The following is a 15,265-nucleotide window of genomic DNA, read 5'->3' as shown; positions in this document are numbered from 1 at the left end:
TTTTGGAGATTATGGTAAACTAGTGTGTGTTGTAGCAGTGTTTTGCCATTGAGAACGAGCTAGCATGCTAGAACTAGCATGTGCTACGGTTAGCCACCTGGTCTCGGCTAGTGACACTGAAAGCCGTGCAGATTTTGAGCAGCTTACCCGGAGACTGAAGGCTGAGGACATTCAGAAACCGTATCTCACTCAAAACAGCATGGATAGTTTTCTTTTCAAGATTATGTGCGTGTGGAAGCACCAGAGACACAAAATAACACCCCAAATCCCAGAAAAAAATCATTTTTTTCATAATATGGGACTTTAAGGTAGGTGTTTTATTGTCTTCTGGTCTGCGTAGTTACAGCAGTTTTCACCTGCGATCACATAGTCTTAACAGATCAGCTGTAGGATTGGTCCGGTTTAAATCTATTCAAATGATTTTTTTCAAAAAAATATTTAAAAAAAAAGAAAAAAGGACCTTCTCCATTATTTTGACCCAACAAACGCCTTAATGTTGTCATTGATGCTGCAGTCAATAACAGCAGGACTCGGAGGAGGAGATTATTTAAAGCCTTGGAAAGGTTTATTCTCGATTATTTCTCATCGATTCCATTTTGTTTTAAGCTAAATTTAAATAACTGTTATAACCTCCAGCCATATAGGAGCAGGATATTCCGTACACAATGAGCTGCTGTTGAGTGAGTTAGCACATCAGCAAGCAGAGGATGACTCACATGCAGAGTCTGACATCGCTGTGTGGGAGGACTTGCGCGAGCTGTGGGAGGATACCGAACGTGCATCGCTGTCTCTGTCCCGCGGAGGGTCCAGCGTGGAGCAGATGTCCAAGTACAGCTCCTGAGCCTGGAGCACAGAGTGATCAACACCAAGAATCAGATCTAGGCTGAAATAAAGACTGACCTTGTAATCGGCGCATACGGTATGTAAAAGGGCACTTACCTTCACGGAGGAGGGCGCTCTCTCAGGTGGAGACAGTTCTTCAAAGCTAAACGCTCTCCTCCTTTCAGCTCGCACTTCAGCGTAACTGAAAACCAACACAGAAACAGTATGTTTGACACGCGTATATCTAATTTAACCTTAATCTCAACACATTGTTGTTGTTGTTTTTTTAGTTTATAGTGCATCCCAAAGGAGTACCCCAAAGTGCAACAATCAGGTTTACCTGACAACAGTGTGAGTGCAGACAATGAACTCCGGTTTGGAGTTCCACTGGTGGTACGTGATGTAGTAGTGAGTCTGCAACCAAATCCACTGCTGACCTTTGGTCAGGAAGCGATAGTAGCAGGATTTACCCTTTCCAAACTGCATTACTGTGGAGGGAAAAAAACAGGAATGTAAACCTATTTTTCCTGGATGTGATGGTGGGAGAGGTGGCTGATAAGAGAGAAGCAACAGTCACTTACGCTGCTTATGACACTGAGCTATAAGCTCCAAGTCGTCCACATGATAGTAATCATAGCCAGAGGTTCCAAGGACCTCAAAAGGTAAGTATCCTATGATTGGTGAAGCCCTGGAACCAAAAATGAAGATGAAGGAAATGTAAGAAAGACATATTCTTGATTAAAAAAAAAAAAAAAATTAAAAAAAGCTACACTGCTGATTGATACGAGATGGAAGCATTCAAATCTTTTACCTGTGATCTAAAAACAGGAACTTCCATTCAAGGCTGTGTCTGGATGTGAATTCATCACAAGGATCTTCCACATTACACAAATCCTAAGCAAAAATAATAGAGTGAGAAAGTCACTATTGGGATTTCACAGCAACGTAGGGAATTACAATGGTTTTATTTTTGCCTAGGTAATCCACACAATTCAGCTACTCTATGTTAAGTTGTCCCACATGTTTTGGTTTGTTTTTAAAATCGCCAACTTTGTTCATACATAACAGCCAAACCGATACCTCAGAAATGTCCAGTGTGTATTGCTACTCTAACGTCAAGCATTTGCCAAAAGTGCCCGACAATTTAGTTGACACGTACCGTAATCATATTTGTTTGCATCACGGTTAAACAGTTAGCATGTTCTGAACTGAGCTGGGTCATTAAACATTCAAGTATATTATAAACTAAAAGAAGTCTGTGGGAGAAGTTGTGAGACATATGTGTAGGCTTCCAAAAAAACAGGTTAAAACCAGTCTTTGCAGTGGATTTGTCTTGTCTGAGAATCTGAGGGGGAAAATATTCCATGTGTCATATGGTCCAGACTTCAGCGTTACAGTCATTCCATCTGGCAAATCAGACGGGGGAGAGAGAGTGGGGAGAGTTGAAGCCTGTCCAATAGATCTGGTTCTTCTGGCACTTTTGCTCTCTGAGCTCCAGCACATTTAAAAGGCAGAAAAAAGGCATAATAAAAAAGACCTTTTTTTTTGGACCCTTAGCTTCATCACACTTTCCTTTTATATGTTTGGGAACGGTAGGGGTAAGTATAAAACCGTTCCTGTGATCTGAGTTGATCTCAACATTACAAGATCCTAGAGAGGTTACAGGACTTTACTTCACCAACTTGCCAAGTGTCCAGATTTGAACTCAGAGAGCACCTTTGGGATCAGACGACTGACGTAATCACTTGGAAAGTACACAGTGTGCAAAAAGACAACTCCAGAGAGTCCTTGACACGATGGGAGTTAGCATGGATTAAAATGCGAGATCCCCCCGCGCCCCAGGGCCGTACACCATAGCTCATTATGATTATGACTGACTTCAGCAGCATCCGTTTTCTTCTTTTTGAGAGTAATGACACCACACACATGTAAGCAAAACTAAGAACGAAAGGCACAAGAGTTAAGATCCAGGCTGGGCTTACCTTTAGAAACTGTGGCGTGACTAATCGTACAGTAGCAATGAGGCAGACCTGCTCCTCCAGCGATGACTGCGAGGCAGCGAGGCTTCTTGGTAACGTCAGATCCAGCCCGTTACAAGATGTAGGCACTATGTGACAGAAGACGGGTGGGGGGGGAATACAGTTGGTTGTGACATCCATCTTAATTTTATTCCATGACAATTACTTTTGTTCACATTCAGTTTGTTAAATTAATGCAAAATAAAGAGGATTTATAGACCTTTACTGCATTTAAGTTACACACATTTTACTGAACTTCACTGTAAGTTTTTAAAGCTTGTGCGCACTTTCTATCTTGTGCGTACTTTCTGTCTCCTTTATGAGGAATTCTAATTAATGACAACAACACTGTCGGCTCGTCCACATGATACAAGCCTTCTGTGATCGCACGTGCACCCCCATCCCTCCTCCACGCAGTTGCTAGTAGCCACAGAGGACACGGAGGATTTAAAAAAACATGATTGACTCTTCAGAAGAGGTAATTATCTTCGTCTAACGACACAATCTTCTGAACATGGCCATACTGAGAAATACAGAGAGTTTTGCGAAGCCGATAGCCTTGATTAGCTTTATAGCAACAAATTTGGCAAGTGTTTGAATGTAACGGACGTTCATTACTATCAAAAAGTTACGCGCTAAAGCTTTAAAACAAGGAAAAGATAAAAAGCCTTACCACTGTTATGAAACTTGAAATCTCCAACAAACTTGACGTACTCGTATACAGGCGGCTCCTTTGGGTCAATTTTACCTCTGGCTAGATGACAGCAAAATTCAATATGTGTATCACCTGAAAAACAGTATTTTCAAGGTTAACAACCTATTCATAATACAGCATCTTTATAAGAAATTGTCGGTTAATGATGTGCTTCTTGATCATTTCTGTGTTTTTTTGTATGACACGAATAAAACAGTAGTTAAAAATCTGCATTGTGGAAAGAAAGAACTAACATTTAATTTCTACACTACAGAAAAGATAAGAAGGTAAATTGAATTCATTTTACTTCAATAGATCTGACAATAGATGATGTTCGCTTTTAAAAGAGGGTTCACATCAACTAAAGGGCTAAGGCATAATGCTTATGTAAAATCTAATAGTCATTACTGCATTTCATACATCTATTGGGAGAGTTAACAAAGCAGATTTATGGTTTGACAGCATACGTAGCAAATGCACTTTAAGCTTCAGTCGCTCCCTAATGGAGAAACTTACTAATGGAACACTTTGACCTCGACAAGGATTTGAATTTCCTCCGAATGTACGATGGAAGTTTGCATAATCTGCTACAGGCAGGTGATTATTCCACAGAAGCTCAAACATCTAAAAGGTTTTAAGTGGACAGGCCACTTGAAGATGTCTTTAATGTAAATTCAGTCAATGGATAAAAAAAAAAAATCTTTTAAAAATTCAAATCTTGTGTACCATGATTCAGTATATGCTTTACAGCGAATCAGCAATGATTTTGCCTGAAAGCCAGGCAATCCTTCTCATGCAAGAAAGACAACAGATGGATGTCCAACCCTTTGAAATGTGCCAAAGAGATAATTGACTGGACAACAGCCATTTCTCAACAGTGTGTGGTCCATCCCAACTACTCACCTGTCCCTCTCTATTCTCTCTCAGCTGTACTGCTTGACTGAGTATTATAAAGTACCATAACTTAACCATATCATAAAATGATATAAGTCTGGTGTACACTGTTTACATAGATCTGTTGACTCTGCTGCTATTATTCCCACCAGCACCACTGCCACATTGGTATGGCATTTGTCTCTGAATACTTGTGTATATTTTCTAGGGGGATAGAAATTAATCATTGCATCACGATGCAGACCTGGACGATTCTGCATCGATGCAGAGACAAACCATAATCGATCACGGCCTGCTGGTTGCTACTTTTTTTGTTTTTACCTTTTGTCTAGTGTGTCCAGACTTTTTTTTTTTAAGAGCAGGTACAATAAAAAGGGGAGTTCATTAATATCTGACTGCTTGAATTTGTTGATGAACCATGTGTAGTAATATATAATAACATTAGGGGGGTGACGCATCGTGATATTGAATCAATTTGAATCGTTGACAGGATAATCGTTATTAAATCGAATTGTGAAATCAGTGAAGATTCACATTTGTTTATTCTATTGTAGTTTAGTTCATATACCTCTCATTATTTATTTCTGCCACTTTCTATACTTAACTGTATTTATTCATGTTGTTTCTGTTGTACTGCTGCGACAACTGTAATTCCTTTTTTATTCTACTGCTATTTAGGCTTACTAGTTAGGGTTCTAAGTACAGAGCGAGACACGACTCACCCTCTCCCTTTCTGAGTAAAGCCCAATAGTAACACAGGATTAAGGTCAGTGTCTTGAGACCCAGATACTACATTGCTTTGGATTACTGTGCTAACATAACAGTGATTTAAAGTCTTAACTATGATACTAAGCTAGCACCTATTATTAGTAAAAAAGGCTAATCATAGATCCACTAATCAGCAATCCAATAAACTTTAGACCCCAATTCAGCAACTTGCTCTATATTTAAAGAGTTTTAAAAAGAACTCGACAACATAGTGTTGGAAAGCAACGGGAGCTCAGACTCGTGCAGAGACGCTGTCCGGTAGGATACTCACTGTCAAGGAAGTCAACAGCAATGGGGTCAGTCATCAGCATGTGGGATGATAGCAGCTTATACACCTCCCCGTGTTCTCGCTCCGGGAGGAAATTTAAGATATTTTGGTCCACCATATCTGACTGGTGCAAAAGGATAGATGTGTGATGGTCAGTCATATGCAACAATGTAGCTTTACAAGTGACATAATCATGATTTCTGACCTGGGAATTCTGACCTTTAAGTATTTTTTGTTTTCATTCATAACCCTAAAAGAAGTAAGAGCCATAAACAGAAATCGCTATGTATTCAAACTATCACTTGAAAATGTGTTTTGGGAACTAAAATGAAATAAATATTAAAGCAATCATAAATGGCTAAATATCCTAGACCAGCTCAGGTGAATGGTAGATAGCAATTTCTCAGTGCAAGTCCAATATTGGCCAATTAATATCTGTAAACCTGTAATTGGTCTGTTTCTAATCAAGCAGCAGCCATTAATATTTTATAAAAAGATAACAACAACAAAACAATGCAGTGTTAGCGAGAGAAAAATAACTTTTTTTTAGCTTCCTCACTTACCGGTAAATGGCCAATGAGAGAAGACACACTGTCAGATACGTATACGATGTTGCCATCTGTAGTTAATGCAACCAAGAAACCATCTAGGGCCTGTAAGAAAAGGGAGAAACTGGGCACTTTAGACAATGAGGTTATAAGGTGTGAAGGCATAAATGACAAAATTGCACCCGTATATTTTCACATGTCATAATCTGTGGTAGTTATATGCATTACGTTTGTTGTGCCCTATTTGCCTCTAAGTGCCTCCTCTACTCCTCCTACACTTCTTACATTGCTATCACTGCTTTTAGATAACCACTATGGTGTCAACTTTAACAGCGATGAACATATAATTCAGCTGGAAATTCAATTCTTATCATGCCGAGCTCTCCATGGGCATTTCAAGGAGAGTGTTTCCTTCTTTTTTCATTAACAATATTAATCAATGTGGGAGCTTAATCGACTTGGGCCATTTACCTCCAGCATTAGCTGAGTAAACTCCTCATTACTGAGGAACGAAGGCTTCCAGTCCTGCCTCACATCACAAGTTTCGTTCTGTGCAGTGATGTCTGAAAAAGACAAGGATTACGTGTAATAAACTAATGAGAAGAAGCGTAGTAAGAAGTATTAAGTTATGTACTGTATATATATGTGTATATATATATATATATATATATATATATATATATATATAAAAGTCTGAATCAGAACCAATATTAAGAATACATGCTTGTATATAGACTACGTTTGATATCCATACCTTTCTGTTTCTGCAGGAAGTCGATAGTTCTCTGCAGTATGGTGGACTTGTCCATCTTGCGCGGATGGCCTTGACTCTGCAGCATGGTGCATAGCTCCTTGATGAGCACATTGAATTGGTCTCTTCTTTTCTTTTCCGATTTGTTACGAGAGGCCCTACATCAGTCAACACAGGACAACAATTGTAGTGTGAAAGTGGTCGCTCGTAGAGAACCCACAGAGAATTATTAACCACCTCTGCAGTTTGACGGAGCAGTTTAGCTTCTTTGAGCTCACTGCTTCGGACACACGACCCACAAATTTCCGATGGCATTCCTTGATTCCGTTTCCAGCGAACATGCTGATAAAGCCAGTGTGTGCTACCTGCTGCACACCAAACAGCAGACAGACAATGTAAGCGAGCTTTAGCTGTTAAATGTGTAGGTAAGCAACTCTTTGCTATCACTTTAGCCTTAACAACTTAAAGCTGTGTGTCAGTCAGCTTGCTTTGGATATCCTGTTTGCCCAAAAGAGATTAATGCAGCATAATAAAAGAAAGGATTAAGTTTGTGATTTGAGATGGCTCTTTAAATATTGAGGCTTTCAGTGTAAATACTTTGAGCTTTGACTTAGCTTCCCCAACAGTCAGCAATCATACAAAAAATGGCATTTTTGATTTTATGTATGAAAAAAACTGTAGTAGTGTATCAGGACACCAATGACAAATATATGTATAGGGCAAGGACATTTTAATTAATTTAGTTACAACTATCCTAAATTATTTTGTACTTTCTCTCTCTGCTCTCTTAGTGTTGGGAATGGAAAACAAAACATGCATCCTTGGTGGTACTTCATCATTTTAAAAAGAACCTTGAAGCTTCAGTGTCTCATTATTGTTCCATGAAAATGTAATTTAATCCGAGCATAACTTTAGATTCAAAGCTAGACATAATCAGGAAAAAGGGAGGATTACTTCTTTGTCACCTCTTGCTCCTGCTTCCTTTCAACAAATATGAAAACTGAGAAATGTTTTTCAGCTGTCTTCCTATAAATGTAGTTATTTCTTAACTGCTAATGTTTCACATATTTTTAGAGTTAAATTCTTACTCGAAGGAAAAGCTCCAGGTGTAATACATATAACATACTATATGTTAAGTCCAAACTGAAAGACATATATGAAATGACTGAGTACCTTTTTGCCTTGTCTTTCTCATCTTCGTCCATTAAATCGTCCACGCAGCTGTTGGTGCTGGAAAACAGAGGGGTACAAGGTGAGTGTAGTTTCTGTGATGATTTAACAGAGTCATCAGACATAACCATGGCATAGGTACATTTTGACATGATGACAAGCCAGCATGCACAATACTAGTAAATGTCTCCTGTGAGTCAATTCAGGCGGTAAACATTCACTGTGGCTACATCTATGTTCACTTTAGTGTTAACGCCATGATTCTGTTCGAATAACCCAGTAACGCAGCTTAAGTGCCTCCCCCCCCCCCCCCCCCCCCCCCCCCCCCCCCCCCCATTTAACAGGTCACCGTGGCATGTAAACGTCCTCCTCTATTTTTGGTTCATGCTGTCAGGCTCACACAGTTCGATAAAAACAAGAAATATGGCGGAATCACATTTTATGTATGATGCCTTCTGCTCTGTCAAAGAGCAGAGACAGGGCTAAGAGATATTTACTATCTGAGGCCAGAACGGCAGGTGTGGACTTTAATATACTGTAACAAGTTCATCAAGGGCATTAGACATAATCATAGAGTCATAAAGCATGAGAGGTATATATAAACATCCTCATTCAAATAAGACTTTAACCTGGTTACGGCCACTAGCAAGTTACTGTGTGCATATTACTACAGCCACAGATAAGCAATTTAGGAGTGCCATCAGACTTCTGCTTCCTGAAACTGACACTTAGTTCTGTTGGGTTTGAGCCAGGTTCAGAGTGTTTTGTTGTCTAAAGCTTCAGAGTGGGGTTGGGTTTGGTAATTTTCTAATTAATCTATTAAGAAATCTCTCTTGTGTTCTCTCGTACTGTGCCAGTTGTCTGCATTAATGCCATACCATGTGTTGCAAGTAACAAGAAGAATGCAATAGAATAGCATTAGCCTGGCCTGCTAATGATCGGTAATGGTTTAAAAAAAGAAAAGAAAGCCAAAATATAGTTTGTTTTAGTTTGTTATAGGTTTTAGTTTCAGGCCTGCATAGAACTCTGTACATATTGCATTTACAGACTGCAATAATGCAAGCTTTTATTTATTAATCGCAATAATTCAATACTTACATGGTAGTAGTGGCTAGAGATACCATGTGCTAAATTACTGTCCAGCAGTCGTAGACCCCTCACTCTGATAGCTCTCCATTTGTGCATGTGTGTGTATTTCAGGCCTGTATGTAGTGTGTTTTAACAAAAAAAAATATATTTTCCACCCTGGGGATCAATTAAGTAGAACATATAAGTATACTGAGGTTTGGTTCATTTCTTTCCTTATTAAAGGGTTCTTTGGGCGGGTGTTTTTCCTTTCCTTCCATCTTAACCAAGGGTCTAAGGAAAGAGGATGTTGAATGCTGTACAGATTGTCAAAGCTCCTGAGGCAAATTTATGATTCATTATTTTGGGCTATATGAATACAATTAAATTGAAAAAAAAATTTGCATCCTTAATCAGGTATGATCCTTTATTTCATTTTTACACACCCACAGTGATGTGGGCTATTGGTGTGGCCAGAGCGTGAAACAGGCAGGCAATGCTAGGCGCAATTTGTACTGTGAGAACTGGAGAACTATTTTCACAATACAGAATGTGTATATGATGTACTGTATCTGCAGCAAAAATACAATGATCACAAAGTGAGTTGACTGGTTTTGATACTCACTCCCATTCCCTGCAGGTGGATGGACAGGTGCCCCCAAAGTCGGAAAGGTTGTCCATACTCACTCCTTTTCCCAACCAGGCCTTTCCTCAAGTCCCATCCGTGCTGACCTTGTCTGAACACTCTTTTGGAATGAAAATTACCGCGGACCAGTTACCCACCACCTCCTCGAGTCCACCAAAGTTACACCAAATCCTGTGGAAGCAGACAAAACTGATTACAGCATCCTGCAAGTGGCCATTTTGTTGAGGAGGAAAATTGTGTAACGTTAGAAAGTATTTTCTTTGGAACCTGCATTAAGGAAAATACAGAAAGATCCTCCATTCATCCGTCAAAAAATATTTGTCCTTTTTTTACTAGGAGGACTTAATGTGTTTTGCTGAAAACCATTCATAACGCAATGTAAAGTGCATGAGCAATCTTCAGGTACTACATGGGTACAGTAAATCATCACTAAAAAGTGTTTTTGCACAGTAGGAGCTCCCCTGACCTAGAAAAATGTCTGAGGCAGAAACCTTTTTTGATAACCCAGCATTAAAAAGAGAGAGAGTGTAAAAGCCACCTCCTTCACATCCTCTGTATAACAAGGACCAGACACCTCTATTATAAACCAAACTAAGAACTCACACACTGCAGAGCCTAGGTCGGCTGCAATGAAACGGCATAAGCATCTCCAAATATTTGACATTATATTAGAATAATCAATTATAGCCAGGTTATTATTACAGTGGATGGGGGATGGGAATTCAGTGATGTAAACAAGGAGCCTCAGGGGAAACTACCATTAATACATTTTCCATAATTTCAAATCCAAATGAGACACATTGTCTGAGTAGGAATACTTAGTTAAGATTGATGTGGTGCAACCATGAATAATTAACTACTCAAAACAGAACTGAAAAGAAATTGAAAAAATGAATCATGCACTTTAGAGTGCAGAGTCTTATGTCCTTTTCTAATGGAAAAAAAGAGTACTAAAATGGAGGTATTATCTGAGGTTTCAATATTCTTCTCTACTTCCATAGCATGTATGAACATCCACCTGTATGCAGGGAATGGTTGTCTATCTCGATATGTGACAGCACTGTGAACCCCTTCCCACCCACAACCCTCTGAAGGATAAGCAGATATAGCTAATGGATGAAAGGGTGTGCAGAAAGGCAGGAATCAAACAGCCAGCTGATTTTAGAACCTCATTGGTTGGTTTACTACAGGCAAAGTGATTTAAATCAGCACAGGGATTTCTTTCCCTTTGTAACTGCTGATAAAAATAATAAGGAAATCTCACGTTTTACAATATGTTCCTTGTTCTCACTTTTGATTCAACAGATAGTAGCGTCACTGTTTTCAGAGTTGCTCCCCTTTTATCACATCACAAACCCTCTACATCCCACGCTAAATGTAAGTGCTTCACAATAAAATCCTTCCAGGGTCCTGTTGAGCAGGCACATTTAAAATTGTGCTAAATTTTCTTTTTGGTTGCTTCATTACTGTAATTTGAGCATATGTTAATCCAGATGGTCTCTGTTACACACCAGAATCAAATGGGTCAGATATAGCTTTGAATCTAAAGCAATCAAAAGTAGACATTCCTGAGATTTTTAGTGTGCGAGCAGCAAGCACTCATTTCTTCAATAGATTTTCTTCATATACAGCTAATAGCAAAATGGGATTTACTTTTGACTGACAGCGTATAGTTTCAAAGCCCGAAGTGGCGTGGATGGGCACACAGTGTCTGACTTAAACACAGGCCCAGTTTCCCATCCCCTCTCCAACTTCAAGTCGGCAATCTTGAATCGTGCCTACTGTCTTTACCTTAACATCTGAAAGTGGTTTATATTGTCCATACTTTAATTGTTCCTTAGTTGTCATCCCACTGCTGTCCCCGCACCTTCAGTCTTAGCTACTCAGACTTGCACAATTGCGACAACCAATTCAACTGAAACACAGCTTTCCATTAGAGTCTTAATTAATGTAAACAAAGCAACATCTCCTCCTTTCCTCCCATGTCCACACAAACACACACAAATGCACACGACCCCAGTAGAAAAGAAAGCAGCAGGGAGAAACTTTGCACTCTTGGATGTTAGACTGCAGCTACTGAAATTCTAAATGGTTACAGGCAATTCAAGCTATCATTTAATTGGGCCATTAAGATTTTAGTGTTTCTCAAATTGATCATGACATTCTTTTTAAGATCAGAAGAAAAAAACATTTACTATTGCTGGGGGAAACACTAATGCTTAATCAGAGACATAACTTCTGCATTTAGTGCAGTGCTGTCTTCATCTATTACCAAATGACTGTTGAGACAGATTATTAGTGTTACAGCTCAAACCTCCAGTAGTTTCTCAAATGTTGATACAGTAACAACATGTTAAACTTTTGCCTGAGGTGCAGGTTTACTAAAACAAGAATAGCCAAAGATTATATATAAGCAATATAAAACAAATTATTCAATGCTGATAATTCAATTTAAACTACTGAGAAAATGTCTATTTGGAAAACAGACCCAAAGAAATGGCACTTTGGGAGCATCCAGAACCACCGCATGCAGCTTTAATGTTTACGTCTTCACTCTGCAACGCTGTGTAAAACGAAGCCTGACATAGCCTGCATTCTCATAATGTGTTGAGGTGACACCACACCTCGCAAAGTTACAGACATCTGAAACACAACTGTTACACTTGTGCCCTGGGGTATTAAAAGACTTTAACCAGCAACCTGAACTCATGACAGAAGTCTGTACACTGAAATTTAAGTCCATGAATAAACTGTACGTAAACAGGTTATAAAAGGGATGGAAACTATTACTCTGACAACTAATACTTATCATTGCACCTGACTACTACTAAGAGGAAATACAATGTAAGAATAACAGTGTTTCTATTGAAAGTGTAGGTTTCCTTGGTTTCATTTTAAAGTTTAATGCAGGAAAAGCCCCTGCTGCCACAATTGAACCTCACACCTCACCCTAAATCTTGTTGTGGTATACAATGTCGTCCCTTTGTATATTTAATTAACTGTACACACTAGGTTTCCTGAGGCAAACAGCACTAGCACACTGCAGATTTTAAATATAACTTCCAGTATTTTCAATGTTGCCACCTCCAGACACCAGACAGCTTCAGCTCGCTGCTGAAGGTTAAATAAAAAATAAAAATGAAAATAACATCTTTTCACTTTTAATTTGAGTTTCATGCACATACTGGTGCTGGTCTTTAAACATTATGTCACGTTATCCGTCAGATCCTCATGTACAGATTACCACCACCTGTGCGTGGCCCTTAATCAATTTTAGAATATTTCCTCTCGCTTTAATACCATCTGTTACTTTAATCGGTAACAATAATGGCTTGTAGCACTGAAAGATCATGACAGCAGATTTTTCCTTAGAGCTGTCAAAGATAAAATTCCTGTTAGTTTGAGTGATTGGGGTGTGGCAGGAAAGCCTGTCAGCTGCAGCATGTATGGATTGCAGCTGCAACAATTTTCTGCCACGTGTGATTCAATATAGATTTTCCCATAGGGATGGCATGCACATACTTTCATTTGGTGCACAGGCTCTCCACACTGAGCAATATATTTAGATCTGACCCACGGTATCACACAGACAGCTCAGCCCATTGCGCTGAAACCCAGACTTATTACCTAATAATGCTAACATAGATGATGTTTACAAGGCAATTCATACAGTGCAGTTTATCTTTAATCTAATGTAAGATCCAAAAAAATCTGCATCTGCTGGACAAGCACTGTGTAATGCCGATAATTTATTTTACAACTCACAAATCCAGTAAGACCCTCTTAATATCTCTGGTATAGGCCATTATAGGCAATGTAGCAAATCCAGGAGCAGGACTGGATTTCTTAATCAATGAGATGAATCGACTTGATTTGTTTGGTGTTTTTTTTTATTTAAGATGAATCCGCTGCAAACAGAAACCTTATCACAATAAATCAGAATATATATCTATATCAATGCAGAATCCATAACAATCTCATCCATTGGCAGCTATTTCCAATTTCTTGATCATGTAAAACCTGAAATGCCACAGGTCCTTTTGACTATCAAGTGATAGCAAAAATGATCAAGATATAGATAGATAGATAGATAGATAGATAGATAGATAGATAGATAGATAGATAGATAGATAGATAGATAGATAGATAGATAGATAGATAATTATCCACACGACCAATAACGGTGGAATTTGTTTGAGATATTCTCTGGGGCACAAATATATAAATGGACATATTAGACAATGAGGGTAATGCATGCCAGTGGTATGTGAAGATGGGGGCTAGAGGGAGGAGATCAGAGTCTTGATGGCTAAGGTAAAAAGAAAAGCGGTCTGTAAAGTGTTTAGACCCTTTCAGGACCCTTTCAATGAGTTTATCATGCTAATGTTTAACCTGCTCACACACACAAGATAAACTTATCAGGTAATAGACTGCTTGTGAGAAAAGGCTATCTGCCAGCTTTCTGAGAACCGACACCATTGCTCAAAAAATATTGTGGTTTTCCAGCTGGAGAGCCCACAGAGTTGTGCTGCTCTTATGATGACAGATTACTTTAAGATATTGCTAATCCACCCGCAGCAGACTCTGGGTAGTGACTGCTACTGTCTACTTGCGTAAGAGTTTACAGTGCCTGACCACCTCAACCAGCATCTGGTTTTGAGCTGTCAGGTAAACGTTAACTGGGCCTGGACACGCTAGTTTCAGTCAAACTTCAAATGTTTGGTTTTGTTTCCTATCTCACGTTGCACATAATCTGAAATCACATTCATAACAGATGACCCTTTAACTAATTTGCCTCATTTCCCCATAATGTGGTTAAATATTAAAATACAGGTGCAAACTTGATAACCTCACCAATGTTACACATCTATGTGATCACAAATGTATATTATGTAAATATCTTCATATGCAGTGCAGATAAATAAAAATTCAACAACAAAAAGGTTTAAAAATCAATTTTAGTTCTAATAACATGTAAGGACATATTGTTCAGTTTCTGTTGGAATACCTGCTGTTATGTTATAAGGAATCAGGAAATACTTCTATTGGTTACACAGCTACACATGACATAACTAGCTACACATTTGAACGGCCAATGAGTCCACTTAATGACCCCTATACTTCCAGTATGTAGTGAATAAGTAGCCTAATTTGGCCAAACTTCATCCCAGGGTCAAACGGCAGAAATCTCTTACTATAAAAAAATAAAATAAACATTTTAACTGCAAATGAGAAGCCCAAAAAATGGCCTGTTAATAAGAAAACTGGGTTAGTCAGAGAAATGTGAACTCCAGTAGATTTAAAGCTGCCAGGTTGGGTAACATCAGCCTGACCTAATCCTGCTGAGAAATTATTTAAGGATTTCTTTTCCTGTGACATTTAACATTTTGCTCTTTGACGTCTTTGAGCAGACAATGACGAAAATCCCTTTGGTGTTGACCATGAATGTCATCAGCAGTAGTACAAGAACGGAGGAAAAAAAGAGGTTATTTCAACCTTGTAACCAGGGCACTTGATGGCTGTGATCTGTAAACATGAAATCAGCATGCGCTGGGTATAACGTTATTTAATATAAACGGACGTAATATCTGATCAGATATATCTTCGGCCTTCGCAGTCTG

General features: G+C 38.9%; 1 protein-coding gene across 6 annotated transcripts in view; it reads right to left on the bottom strand.

The window, feature by feature from the left end:
• Nucleotides 1–15,265, bottom strand: part of npas2 (neuronal PAS domain protein 2) — a 37,362-nt gene that overhangs the window by 7,896 nt on the left and 14,201 nt on the right. For all 6 annotated transcript variants that reach the window (XM_032534518.1, XM_032534521.1, XM_032534523.1 and 3 more), the window contains exons 2-14: nucleotides 9,624–9,815; nucleotides 7,937–7,993; nucleotides 6,767–6,921; nucleotides 6,484–6,575; nucleotides 6,028–6,117; nucleotides 5,468–5,588; nucleotides 3,514–3,627; nucleotides 2,805–2,929; nucleotides 1,634–1,716; nucleotides 1,404–1,510; nucleotides 1,163–1,310; nucleotides 940–1,024; nucleotides 717–843 (exon numbers count right to left, since the gene is read on the bottom strand). In XM_032534518.1, coding sequence (XP_032390409.1) covers nucleotides 717–843; nucleotides 940–1,024; nucleotides 1,163–1,310; nucleotides 1,404–1,510; nucleotides 1,634–1,716; nucleotides 2,805–2,929; nucleotides 3,514–3,627; nucleotides 5,468–5,588; nucleotides 6,028–6,117; nucleotides 6,484–6,575; nucleotides 6,767–6,921; nucleotides 7,937–7,993; nucleotides 9,624–9,679 — 1,360 coding nt within the window. In that variant the 5' untranslated portion in view covers nucleotides 9,680–9,815. The remainder of the gene's footprint in view (nucleotides 1–716; nucleotides 844–939; nucleotides 1,025–1,162; nucleotides 1,311–1,403; nucleotides 1,511–1,633; nucleotides 1,717–2,804; nucleotides 2,930–3,513; nucleotides 3,628–5,467; nucleotides 5,589–6,027; nucleotides 6,118–6,483; nucleotides 6,576–6,766; nucleotides 6,922–7,936; nucleotides 7,994–9,623; nucleotides 9,816–15,265) is intronic.

The sequence above is a fragment of the Etheostoma spectabile genome, chromosome 13 (genome assembly GCF_008692095.1).
Source record: "Etheostoma spectabile isolate EspeVRDwgs_2016 chromosome 13, UIUC_Espe_1.0, whole genome shotgun sequence".
NCBI classification, from domain to species: domain Eukaryota; kingdom Metazoa; phylum Chordata; class Actinopteri; order Perciformes; family Percidae; genus Etheostoma; species Etheostoma spectabile.
Note: the sequence above shows the minus strand (reverse complement) of the source record. Positions and strands in the feature narration are given on the sequence as shown.